We start from the raw sequence: 12,214 nt of genomic DNA, 5'->3' as shown, positions 1-12,214 counted from the left end.
TAAAGTAACTAAAAAATCCAATCCAACTGGCTTCACATTTTTTTACTTGAGTTATTCCCATTGACAAGTTATTTGGTATAGTTGACAAAAATTGTGTAATTTGCTAAAAATCATTGCATATGAAACTGGCTTTACTAAATAAAGTCCTAATACCGTAATAATATTTCTTAGTTTGACAAAAGGTTAGTATAATTATAGCAAAAAAATTAGACATCCAACATTTACATTCACAATTCAGTCTATGTACTACAGAACACACCCTCTGCTTTACAGCTGTGTAGCAATATAACCATTCATAATGTTATTATGGCCTCCCAGCTGTTGGAACTCTTTGGGCCTGATGTTGGTCATTCTCAGTCATCATCAGAGTTGAGAGACTGGTGTCTCTCTGATGCTCCGAGGCAGAGCTCTGCTCCCGTGATCCGGCGGTACATGTCTTTGATGTCGTCACAGTCAGCGTCAAAGTGGTTTACTGCATCATATGAGCAGGACACAAATATCTAGTGAAGATAGAGGAAAGATCTGTTACCAGCACTGGACCCACTACACTTCAGTTCTTTAAAACATTTTGTACAAAAATCTCCTTTATTACCTGACTCTTTTTTCCATCTTCATTGGGAACCAACACTTTGCTGACATTAACAAATCTATATTTGAGGTGGTGACAAGAAATCACAAATACATGTTTAAAATGCCGACGCTGCCAGGATAAGTAAACGGTCAAAGATTTAAAAGTGCTACCAACTTTTGCATGATGGGCTCGAGAAGCTCCAGGCCCGGCTGAACTTCTTTCTCTGGGTCGCTGGTTTCTGCAGTCGTGCTCACTGTGGCAATGTACATCCCGTCTGAGGCCACATTGTGGGCACAGGACACTACTGTTATGTAAATGTCTGTGTGGAGAAAAAAAAAATGGAAGGAATTTCATAGATTCAGCCCAAATCATTTATGTAAAAAGGATCTTTAGACTGCGACACATATGTTCTTGAATACATGACTTTGACAAAATACCAGATTTTCTGTTGATTTGCGTTTGAGGGATGATGATTTGACAGGAGTTGGCCTCGTGGGTGTTTTTAACTGGGTGATTTAATAAACAGATGACTCTTATCACACGCCCCACTTTCCTCACTCGATTAGGAACGTAGCTGGGGTCGCAGATAAGCTGTTTACAGTGAAAAAGCTGTTGAAGAGACAGAAAGCCAAGATCACTGATTGCACAATTTTCTCCAAACGCCCCATTTTGTCTACCCTTACTCCACATAAATACACTCGCCTTCCCCTCAGATTTTACAGCTTTCACTTTGCCGTTTTCCATCACAAGCTCATCCACTGCTCTGTTTAAGAGGAAAGTTCCTCCGTACTCTGCATTCAGTCTGAAACACACAGGAGCAGGTTGGACAATATGAACCGAACAGTGACTGTATTCTCTGTCATTGGTGATAGATTGTGGGGAAAAAAAAAATACAAACATCTAGAGGACCATTTTCAGGCGTCCATATATATCAAGATATCTGTTTCAGTATGCAAAATCCCACACAACGTTTCCTACTTGATGTTGATTTCACTGAATGTAATAAGAACCCAAACCGTAACTTTTTCTGAAAATATTTTGGCAGAAATCTGATCAATTATTTTGTAACCTGGCAAATCCCTGGGGTAGCTCACGCAACCCATACACAGGGTAGAGGTATGGACTGGTGTTGTGGCGGGACAGAGATTCAGAGTACAGCCTGATCCGTCTGATGGTTTCCCCACACGGCTGGTCCAGGTAACTGCAGGGTCACCGGGAGACAGTAAACGAGACAAGGCAGGTTTTAACTTAAAGGATTCCCTGTAATAATTTATCTGGTTTAAGTTCCTGTGACTGACCCCTCACTGCGGTGTAAAGCTATGGCATGACCTGTGAACTCCATGACATCTAATCCCAGGTCAAAGCGGCAGAAGAGGTCCCTCGTGGTCATTTTGTTAGGATCCACGTCCTGGTAGGTCCGAGGGTTTCTCACGTCAAAGTTCAGCACAAAGAGCAGCAGCTTCCTGAACCTTCTCTTGTCAAACATGCCCATCAGATCTGCAACAGAAATGTTTTATTAAATGGAGTTTAAATTCAACATTATGCATTCAACGTTCTTCAGGTTCATCACCTGAAGCATGAGCTTCTTCCTCTGTGCAGGGGACTTTGTGCACTTTGCCTGCTTTGTATACATAGCTGCCTTCAACGACTTTGAAGTCCATATACCGAGTAACCTCTGTGTGCACCAAGATTTTGACCAGCTCACCTAATGCAAAGACACAGTAGAGGGTACAGAAAATAACAGTGCACACATTTACACCCCCATAATACACAAATCACAAGTTCAGATGCACTAAACTCTCACCATTGGAAAGAAAAAATTTGGGGATAAGGTCGATGTTCCACTCTTTTCCATGGCCTATAGACTTGGCAGAACCTGGGACCTTAAACATCTTGTACAGCTGTAAATGTAGAAAAATATGAAATAGCAAACACCACAAATGAGCAATGTAGCAGCAGCTTTGTCTTATGGAGGATATGCATGTTGGTTGTTGTTTGTGTGAACACACCTCCTCAAGGGGAGAAATTGATGCACTCTCTCCTCCAGAGTGAGGATTCTTGTCAATGTGAAGGACCTTTTTCCCACTTTGAGACATTAAACCAGAAAGGATACATTCCTGAGAGAAATAGGAGAGCCATTTGTTAGTGGGCTCTGTAGATCAAGACTAGCATGATGACGTCATTTAATTGTTGTAAATCCGTTTGACTGCCAACAGGAGCTCAGAAAGTCTGCATGTGAATGACCAAGAAAAGCATGCCCATGTTACTAATGATCAAACTTAACAACCACATATAAGACATTATTAAAAGGTAAAACTAGTTTAGGGAACAGACGAAAGAAAAGGTCATTCAGTATATCTTTAGTTTCTCAGTAAAAAAGTAATGCTTAACAATGATGCTTGTAATTTTCCTCATGTGCCTGACTATGTATTTTACAAAAGTTTTCTCACCTTAAGTCCGGTTCCAAGCACAATAATATCATATTCCTCCATTATGACAGTCTATCCGCTTGTTTGTCACTGCTGCGCTGCTTTTCCTGAGTAAAGCCTGTTGCAGTACTGTGAATGTGTCTGTGTGCATGTGTGTATACAGATATGATTATGATAAGTGACAGTAATTGCTTTGTGTTCACTTTTGCAATAATCCTCTTAAGACTGGCACATCTAGCTGTGTATTTGTGTGTGTGTGTGTGTGTGTGTGTGTGTGTGTGTGTGTGTGTGTGTGTGTGTGTGTGTGTGTGTGTGTGTGTGTGTGTGTGTTTTATAAGATGTGGGGAATCCAAGTCACTGCAAACTGAGGTATTAAATGACAAATACCATATTAAAGTTTCCAGATCCGTCATTCTACTTAAGTAAAAGTACAGAAGTATTATCAACAAATGTACTATCAAAGTAAAAGTACTCATTCTGCATCGAAATGTCCTCTGTGATATTAAATTCAATTCAATTCAATTTTATTTATAGTATCAATTCATAACAAGAGTTATCTCGAGACACTTTACAGATAGAGTAGGTCCCAACAGTTCTAGTAGTTTCCTCCAGAGCAGCAACAGTGCGACAGTGGCGAGGAAAAACTTCCTTTTAGGCAGAAACCTCGGTCAGACCCAGGCTCTTGGTAGGCGGTGTCTGACGGGCCGGTTGGGGTTAGAATAAGAGTGGCAATAACAAAAATAGAAAAAAAATAGTAGTTTGTAGCAGTTCTTTGTAGTAGTTCATGGCATAGCAGGGCACTGTGGGCACTACAAGGCACAGCAGGATGCAGCTGGGCACCGCAGAGTGTAGCAAGATGAACATGGCACCGCAGAACGTGGAGCGGGACCATGGCGACATCTGCCACCACGATCCTGGAGCCTCTCCGGTCGGAGGGAACATGCTGGACTCCCCAGAGCTAGTAATATGTATTACATTACATTATTAGATTAATACTTATGCATCAATGTGTAAGTTACATTTTACTGTTGTAGCTGATAGAGGTAGAGTGGTGCAAGTTGAAACTACTTCGTATGCTGTTAGGTAGTTTTGTCCAGTGGCTCCCTAAGGGGTCAGGCCCATGCAAAGGGTCAGAAGACAAATCTGAAAAGTGGTTGGGAGATGAAAGAATAAAAAATAAAGTATGTGTTCATTTTTTTGGACTTACATATGGATGTTTGCTCTTTTTGGTGAAATGTTGGGTAATTTTTATCTCTTTGGGCCTCGGTTTAGAGGAGAAATGTGTCTGCGCACAACTCACTACACATTTAAAATGTGACAAGGTGACCCAACTGGTTAAATCTTTAACAATGCGTAAGTATTGTATTTTTAATTATATGTTTTTTTTAATGTAAAATATTAAAAGAAATATTCAAGTAAAGTACAAGAACCTCAAAATTGTACTTAGTAACTTATCACATGGGTATCATAGTGTAATAAAATTTTAACACAATTTTGTAAGAAATTGTAACTTTGTACACTCTTAATGTGAGCAACATGCACCCAGAAAATCTGTTGTAGTATGTTGGTTTCCCTTTTCCAACCTAAATCCAGTCTAAATTCTGACTACAAAAATACATTGTCAATAACGAATAAAACAGCATAATTTCAACATTACATAAAACTGTAGAATGAAATTGCAGTGGGATTGTTCATAGACATAATAAAGATTACTATCTTATTTTCTTCATTATGTCTATGGGATTGCTGGCTGCAGAAAAACTGAGGCAGCCTAGAAATCTAAAAAATTAAATTACCCATAATGCCTTGAGAAGAAGACATCTGGGTCCGGCTGCGCTTGTTAAACACGCCGGGGCACTCGGGTGATATTTTGCGGCGCGCAGACTCTGGGGGAGCCGGGGTCTGCGTTTCCTAGGATGGTGAAATTAGATTTACGTACATATATCTTTGGGATGGTGAAAGCAAGACCCACCCTAATCTGCCTCTGATTGGCTAATACCAGAGTGATGAAGAAAGACATACCAATACCAACCAAGTATACCAGGGTTAGCCAATCAGAGGCAGAGTAAGTTAGAGTAGGGCGGGACCGTGCGGGACATGTCTTCGCAATCCTAGGTGACGGGTGATAGCCGCTTCCGGTCTACGCCAGTTGTAAACGAAAGCGCATTTTGTGTCAAGTACTGTGTTGATGATCTTTCAGCCGCTGCATCTCCAACTTGAACTTTAATTACTGTTTGACTGCGAAGTTGAACAACTGAGAGAAATGTCTTCAGCACAGACAGTAAGTTGTTCCGTTAAAGTGCTTTGGTTTAACGTGATAAACACTGTTCCTGCAGTTAGCGTCACTGCAACGTTAACGTGAGCTGTCTTACTTCGTTACCGCATTTTCAGTCACAGTTATCTTTATGATTCAAACAAACAAACAAACGCTAGATAAATATACTGGCAGATGTTCTATTAGTTGAAAAGTAAAATAAGCACAGAACAAAAGAGAGGTGTGTCAGTTGTTCACGCCTTAGCTCTGTGACGTGACATGGGACACACAGTTGTTAACTTTCTGGTGCCTTCTCCAGCCTTGTCAAAGTGAATGTCTCAAATGCGCATGCATAAAGAGTGTTGTTTACAGTAGAAGAGTTTTAAGTTAAAGTTGGCCTACAATAGCTAAATAATGGGATTATAGAAACAAAACAAATCAAATGATCTTACAAGTTTGAATTGGTTTAGCCAGTTGGGTTTGACTCTACCATCCACACTGATTGAGCAATAATTGTGTCAGGTGAGAAAAGAAATACTCCTGACAGTTTTATTATAGTTATTTGAAGTTCATGACGTACGTTGGTGTTTCCGTTAAGGGCCACGATCTGTCACTTGTTGCTTTAGTGGAGGTCATCTATAATGCTGCTGCTCCTCTAAAAAAATGTATTACGCTCAACTCAGAAAAAAACAAGAGCCGGTAGGCCACTAGGGGAGAGTGCGGTATTACTAATCTCAAAACTTCGCGTGGAAAATCATCCTTTTCTTTTGTGACCATCAGTGGAATACTCTCCCCACACACTTAGTACATGTATAAATCCTCAAACCTTCTTGTGTGTGTGTGTGTGTGTGTGTGTGTGTGTTTGTTTGTGTGTGTTGGGAAAGGTAAGGATTTTGATTGCATAGCTTTGTTGGCAAGGTGTGTGTGGGGGGGGGGACTGGCCCATGCTAGTTTTTATTGTAAATAAGACGTAACTGTGGTTGTAAAATTATATATTCCGATGTTTTGTATTTCACTTGCGTTAATAATTTATTGTTTTACTGACCTGCCCAGGGACTAGCATTTGTGCTACAACCTGGTACAGTGCATCTCTCCTTGTTCTTATTCAAGGTTAATGTTAACTTTTGCATTGTCCCTGTTTACAGAAAAATAAGATAAATTACAAAAGGGGCAAACTTACACACAACTTACAATAAAAGAGTATTTCCTTAAGTGTTCCACTCAAAGTCAATAATGTCATCCATCTTATTTCTGGATATTCCAATGTGGTTGTTGTTGGCATTGAACCTTATTTGTTCTTGCATGTTTGTCTCAGTTTTTAGACCCAAACCAACACAAGCGTGTATCTGCTAAGTCCAACCCTGGATTCCTGGAACGGTTAGGTGAAACTGCAGGAGGAACAGTTGTTGGTGTCGGACTGTTTTTCCTCTCAATCTATGTTCTTTTTACCAATGAAGTAAGAAACCCACACACAGTGGAAAACAGTCATGTACTGTATATCACATCAAAGCCACAATGCAAACTATTACAATCCAAGTCAAATTGTTCTTTTATGCTGCATGTTAATGTAACAGCAAACTAAGGGTTAACACAGGGCATGCCGTCTGTAACTGTTTCTGTTCCTAGGGACGGGCTCTGCGAACAGCATCTTCGCTGGATGAGGGTCTTTCTCAGGTTGTGTCGTTGGGTCCGTTCTCCAGCCTCGACCTGCAGAACAACAACCGTTTAGTTCATCTGTCCGCACGGCTGCACACCTCACAGGTAGACTCTACTCTCTGTTGTGTCAAACAAATTCTTTCCAATCACACATCAATGATGAATTCAGTGAACCACTAGGATCAGACTCAGCACTTTTTTGCGTATACTCAAGTTTATTATTCATGTACATCTAATCCTTCTGCAATTTCATGATCGTATCCTGTATCTTCCATGAACGAATGCCGTTTGTTTTACATTTTCTACTCTTAAACTAAAATCTGTAATTTGTTTATCTTAAAACATTGCCATGTTTTGTAATAGTGTAATGTTGTTATTTCTGTATGTGCATTAATTAAATCTATGTTGATCCAAGTTTCTGTGGAGAAAAGAGATCAATACAATAACACACAAACAAGACAGGGGAGGGGGCAGGAAGGGAACTTGTGTATATCAGACATCAGAGTGGACACACTTCTATTTGGAAATGCAGTAAATCTTCTTTTTGTGTTGTAATTGCTTGAAGAAATCACATTTTATTTAAAAAGTCTTTTTATATGTGCAATTCTTTAACACCCACGTTGAAGAAATCCTTATATAAAATCATTGTTTTAGTAAAAAAAAAACTATATTGTTATCAGTGTGTTATTAGTATTCTGTGTTTTCTCTTTCATATCTAGTAATACTGATATACATTCTTGTAACACGCTTAGCACAGGTTAGGTAGTAAAACAGGATGTAGTTTTCAGACATTTCTGATGTTTGTTTTATTTTCTTGCTTATTTGACCATTTTAAGTGGCATGCCACCAGAAAATAAAATATTAAGTTGCTTAGTTAAAGCAACACTCTGAGGTAAATTGTACTTCAGGTGATTAATCATCTGCACCTGTGTCTGTGTAGCCCCTCCACGACCCAAATTACAGAGTGGTGGTGCAGGCAGTGAAGCTTAAGAGGCAGGTGGAAATGTATCAGTGGGTGGAGTACCAGGAGAGCAAGTGAGTGTGCTGTCTGCAAACGTTAACATTCAGGGTGGGGTCAGGTGTGTAAAGCGTGGGCTGGAATACAGAGCATTATTCGCTCAAAGTGAGATTGTTATGTTTTGACTAATTTCAGGGACTACCAAGAGAACGGTGAGACCAAAACCGAGACGACGTACACCTACAGTGAGTTGTTTCTGTTAGTGTTTGGTAACAACATGGTGTGCTGGACTCTGGTTGAAGCTGTATGAATTGTTTACATGTGTGATGTGACTTGAAGCTATGTTATCCTTTTCTTTAGACACTGAGTGGAAATCCGAACTGGTCAACAGTCGTCATTTTGACTTGGAAATGGGACACCAGAACCCGAGGTACTCACTATTCTGTTCTATTCTGTGGCATTACAAATATCATTGTCTGGGTTTTGTGTACAGTTACTCTTTAATTTAATTTTTAAATCTAGTGCCATGGCGGTTGAGAGTGTGACAGTTGTGGCTCCTGAAGTCGGAGTTGGACCTTTCAGTCTGTCTAAAGGTATCCTTACTGACATAAAGACACTGGATACTAGGGGTGGGAATCTCTGGGCACCTCACGACTCAATTCGATTCCAATTCAGAGGCCAACAATTTGATTCTAAAACAATTATCGATTAGATAATAATAATCTAATAATTAGATTTTGACATATTTAGTCTACTGAGGTTTTTACTTTTCAGTCATTCCATGCTTAAGCCTTAAGGATGCTTGTGGAAGTCACCTTCTCTCACAGTAATCTTCTATGTCAGAGGCTCAGTCATGTTTAAATGTGGATAATTGGCTTCTTAGAACATGAAACATGAGGTGGTCAGATGTAATGTGATAAAAAGATGAACAGCCTTTATGTGTTTGGCCTTCTTAATTTATGTATGTCTTATTAGATCATGTGTGTTTACAGTGGCGCTCATAAGTTTACATGCCCATGTTTAAGTTGACTAAAAAGAGGAATAAAAAAAAATCATCTTTTGTAAATAGTTCTTAATGCCTTAATTTAAAAAAAGAAGGAAAAATCCAACCTTTTAAGGACACCAATTTTCTTTGTGAATGAATAATGTATTGTAAAATACATAAATGTTCTTCCTTAAAATGCAGGGGGGCTAAGTATACACACCCCTATGTTAAAATCCCATAGAGGCAGGCATATTTTTATTATTAAAGGCCAGTTATTTCATGGATCCAGGATACTATGCATCCTGATAAAGTTCCCTTGGCTTTTGGAATTAAACTAACCTCAAATCATCACATACCCTTCACCATACCTAGAGATTGGCATGGGATACTTTCCATAAAATCATCTCTCAATGCAAATTAAACCAGCTATTAGTCTAACTGAAATAAAACCATGCCAATGTTTTCTTTCTGCACTCTTGCCTAAACTCTGTGTTTGTCCATTGTCCCATCCTCTTTCTGATGTGTACATGTCTGGAGACAGTAACTTTCAAATAAAAATCAACACTTTTAAAGAAAGAATTTTTATTTTATTTTGTTTTTTTAATCGATTAATAACTTATCAGAATCAAGTATTGAATCGTTCTTGAGAGAATCGCGATGCATCAAAGAATTGATTATTTTTCCCACCCCTACTACATCCAGAAGTTACACAGATACTGTATTGTGTGTCACACTGTTTTTGATTGTAATCATGATGAATCAACTGATCGCTTGGTCATCCTCAGGCCTGGTGGAGCAGATTAATCATTTCCAGACGCTGAGTCTCAAGGATTTTTCTTTCGACCCTTTTCTCAGCATCGATGACGATTATTTCTATCACACTCAAAACCCACGCAGGCCGGAGGTGAGCATCACGATGTGAACTTCTAGATACCTCAACTGCTCTGATGGGTTATGTATTCTACATCGGTGCAGTTATTGAGTTAGAGTTTTTATTTTCATCAGGTTGGGGATGTGCGTGTGAGATTCTCCTACGCTGGACTGAGTGGCGAGACGTCTCCCCTCGGCCCGGCTCAAACTGTGAGTGCTGAACCCGACCAGATATTGATTTCACTCATGAGGACATATCAGTTAATCATTGCCTTTACTTATTTTCTGCATGCATTTTCTTGGTATTTATCCCATGCATCAAAATCTTTGATAAATTAACTAAACTTTTCAAACTAGTGCTGAAATGATTTGTCTGGTTTAAGTACTTTTAAAAAACGTTCACTGGTCCTAGCTACTCAAATTTAAAGGTGTGTTGCGTTTTGCTGTTTTATAGCATTGTAAATTGAGTGTTTGGGATTTGGATGATTGGACTTTACAATATGGTGGTGATGGCGCAGTAGATATGACAAATGCCTTTGTTGTGGGAGATCTGGGTTCAATTCCCACTGCGATACATCCACCATCGTGTCCCTGAGCAAGACACTTTACCCGTAGTTGCACCTCTGACATATATATGGAAATTGTAAGTCGCTTTGGATAAAAGCGTCAGCTAAATGACATGTAGTGTAACGTAACAATATGAGAGGTCTCTTTAGGCTCCGTGAACTTTTTTGACACACATGAAAACGTGACTAAATGATTACACAGAAAAATATTCAACAGATTAATCAACAATAAAAATAACCATTAGTTGCAGCTCTAGTTTTTTCTTTTTTATGTGGAAACTATGGCTTCAACTAACAATTACTCTCATGATCAGTTAATCAGCTGATTATTTTTGGTCTATAAAATGTCATGATATTCAACAGCACAAGTTTATATCTGTGTCAGTTAGCATAAAACAGGTTAGTGTGTTGATTGCGATAACGGTTTTTCAGGTCAGTATTGTGGCCATGCAGAGAGGGGAGCAGCTGATGCCTTTTAAAACCAAGTCAGGAGACACTCTGGAGATCCTGTACCTAGAGGAGCTCTCTGCAGAGGTCAGTGTGGATTTCATTTTCATTTCTTGGATACTGCGGTTGGTTTTTTTTTTTTTCAATTAAATTGAATTGGCGGAAAAAAGTGTGTTGTTATAATCATACCCGCATGTGTTTCGTTAACGCATTTCCCACTTGGTCTTTTGTTCTGGTAGTTGATTCAGTTGTATTATTTCCTGTAGGAGGTTTTTGCCAAAGAATTCCAGTACAACAATATGAAGACATGGGCACTCAGGGCGGCTGGCTGGGCCCTCATGTGCCTTAGTATTCAGCTGACCATGCGCATCATCTACACACTGGGTAAAACAAACTCTCGCTACTGTACATCCACATCATACAAAGATTTCTGTCCCTGCATTTCTCCTTCACAATACTCCTTGCTGTGTGCCTACAGTGGATTGGGTTCCTATTCTCAGAGAGCTTGTGTCCGTGGGGCTGAAGATCTTCGCCCTGTGTGTCTCCTGCTCTCTGTCCCTTCTCACCATCGGAGCAGGTTGGCTTTTTTACCGACCATTAGTGGCTGCAGCTCTGGGAGCTCTAGCTCTGGTTCCGGTATTTCTCGCCCGCTCAGGACTTCCAGCCAAGAAGAACGAATGACAAATAAACTGATTGTCACAACAATTGCTGATGCCCGTCTGTAGCTAGTCATCTGAGGAAGGAGACTGTTGTGCAGCCATTTTTTTTTCCCACAGCAGGGTTACAAACCACAGAAGACTTGCGTTATTGGGTAAAAAAGACATTCTATGGTGATGAGGGGGGATTCTGGGGGCTTGAACATAATATTTTTTTAGTTACAGGGGGCATGAATTTATCACCCTGAAGATATGTTAATGGTTAAAAAGAAATCACACGTCAACCACTGCTGGTGTCGTTGCTTTCAGACCACAAATGTTATCAGATGTGGCCTTTTCAAAGTCTACTCACCCATGAAAATCCTCACTCCATTATCTTGATATTCTGTTGCTTGCAATGGGCAACATAATATTACTCTAGGTATATTCTGACTGTAAATATAACTTGTCAAACATGTGTTCCTTCCTCCACTAAACGTACTTATTTGTTCTCTAACTTGAGGTGATGTGTAAACATTTTTCCTTATTCTTTTTCTTTTTGAAAATGATGAATGTTGTTTTGTTTAAATTAAAATACCAATCTTCGTAAAATACCAAAGAACAGAATGTGCAATTTTTGTATGCAAGGAAGGTTAAATAAAGCGTGTTTAATGTGGGGGTGCACATCAAGATGGCCTGGAAATACAAGCACCGGCAAGTTGAACCTGAATGGTATTAGCTTATCACGTTTTTTTTTTTTCTAAACAATTTAAGTCAATTCTATCGATCGTAGATTAAATTTTTTTTTGAACTTTCAAATAGTAATGTCACCCTCAAAATTCC

The 12,214-nt window shown here is 39.4% G+C and overlaps 2 protein-coding genes across 3 annotated transcripts; one reads left to right on the top strand and one right to left on the bottom strand.

Annotated features, from left to right (window-relative positions):
• Positions 1-175: 175 nt before the first annotated feature.
• On the bottom strand, positions 176-3,204 carry zgc:112334 (rab GDP dissociation inhibitor beta). Of its 2 annotated transcripts, none has more exons than XM_032513241.1 (11): positions 3,022-3,204; positions 2,581-2,688; positions 2,376-2,472; positions 2,142-2,276; positions 1,870-2,068; positions 1,641-1,772; positions 1,274-1,373; positions 1,009-1,180; positions 746-890; positions 593-647; positions 176-500 (listed from the first exon to the last, which is right to left on the bottom strand). In XM_032513241.1, exons 1-11 carry the CDS (start codon positions 3,061-3,063, stop codon positions 354-356), a joined length of 1,332 nt encoding a protein of 443 aa, XP_032369132.1. In that variant the 5' UTR covers positions 3,064-3,204; the 3' UTR covers positions 176-353. The 2 variants fall into 2 exon arrangements, with proteins under 2 accessions (XP_032369132.1, XP_032369133.1); XM_032513242.1 differs by having other exon boundaries at positions 361-472.
• Positions 3,205-5,069: 1,865 nt separating this feature from the next.
• tmem43 (transmembrane protein 43) lies at positions 5,070-11,993 on the top strand. The gene is made up of 12 exons (XM_032513246.1): positions 5,070-5,281; positions 6,570-6,710; positions 6,881-7,015; positions 7,851-7,945; positions 8,064-8,113; positions 8,229-8,298; positions 8,391-8,461; positions 9,639-9,757; positions 9,859-9,933; positions 10,722-10,823; positions 11,003-11,120; positions 11,215-11,993. The coding sequence occupies exons 1-12, from the start codon at positions 5,264-5,266 to the stop codon at positions 11,415-11,417; spliced, it is 1,197 nt and encodes a 398-aa protein (XP_032369137.1). The 5' UTR covers positions 5,070-5,263; the 3' UTR covers positions 11,418-11,993.
• The last annotated feature ends 221 nt before the right edge of the window (positions 11,994-12,214 follow it).

Source organism: Etheostoma spectabile, chromosome 4 (genome assembly GCF_008692095.1).
Source record: "Etheostoma spectabile isolate EspeVRDwgs_2016 chromosome 4, UIUC_Espe_1.0, whole genome shotgun sequence".
NCBI lineage: Eukaryota > Metazoa > Chordata > Actinopteri > Perciformes > Percidae > Etheostoma > Etheostoma spectabile.
Note: the sequence above shows the minus strand (reverse complement) of the source record. Positions and strands in the feature narration are given on the sequence as shown.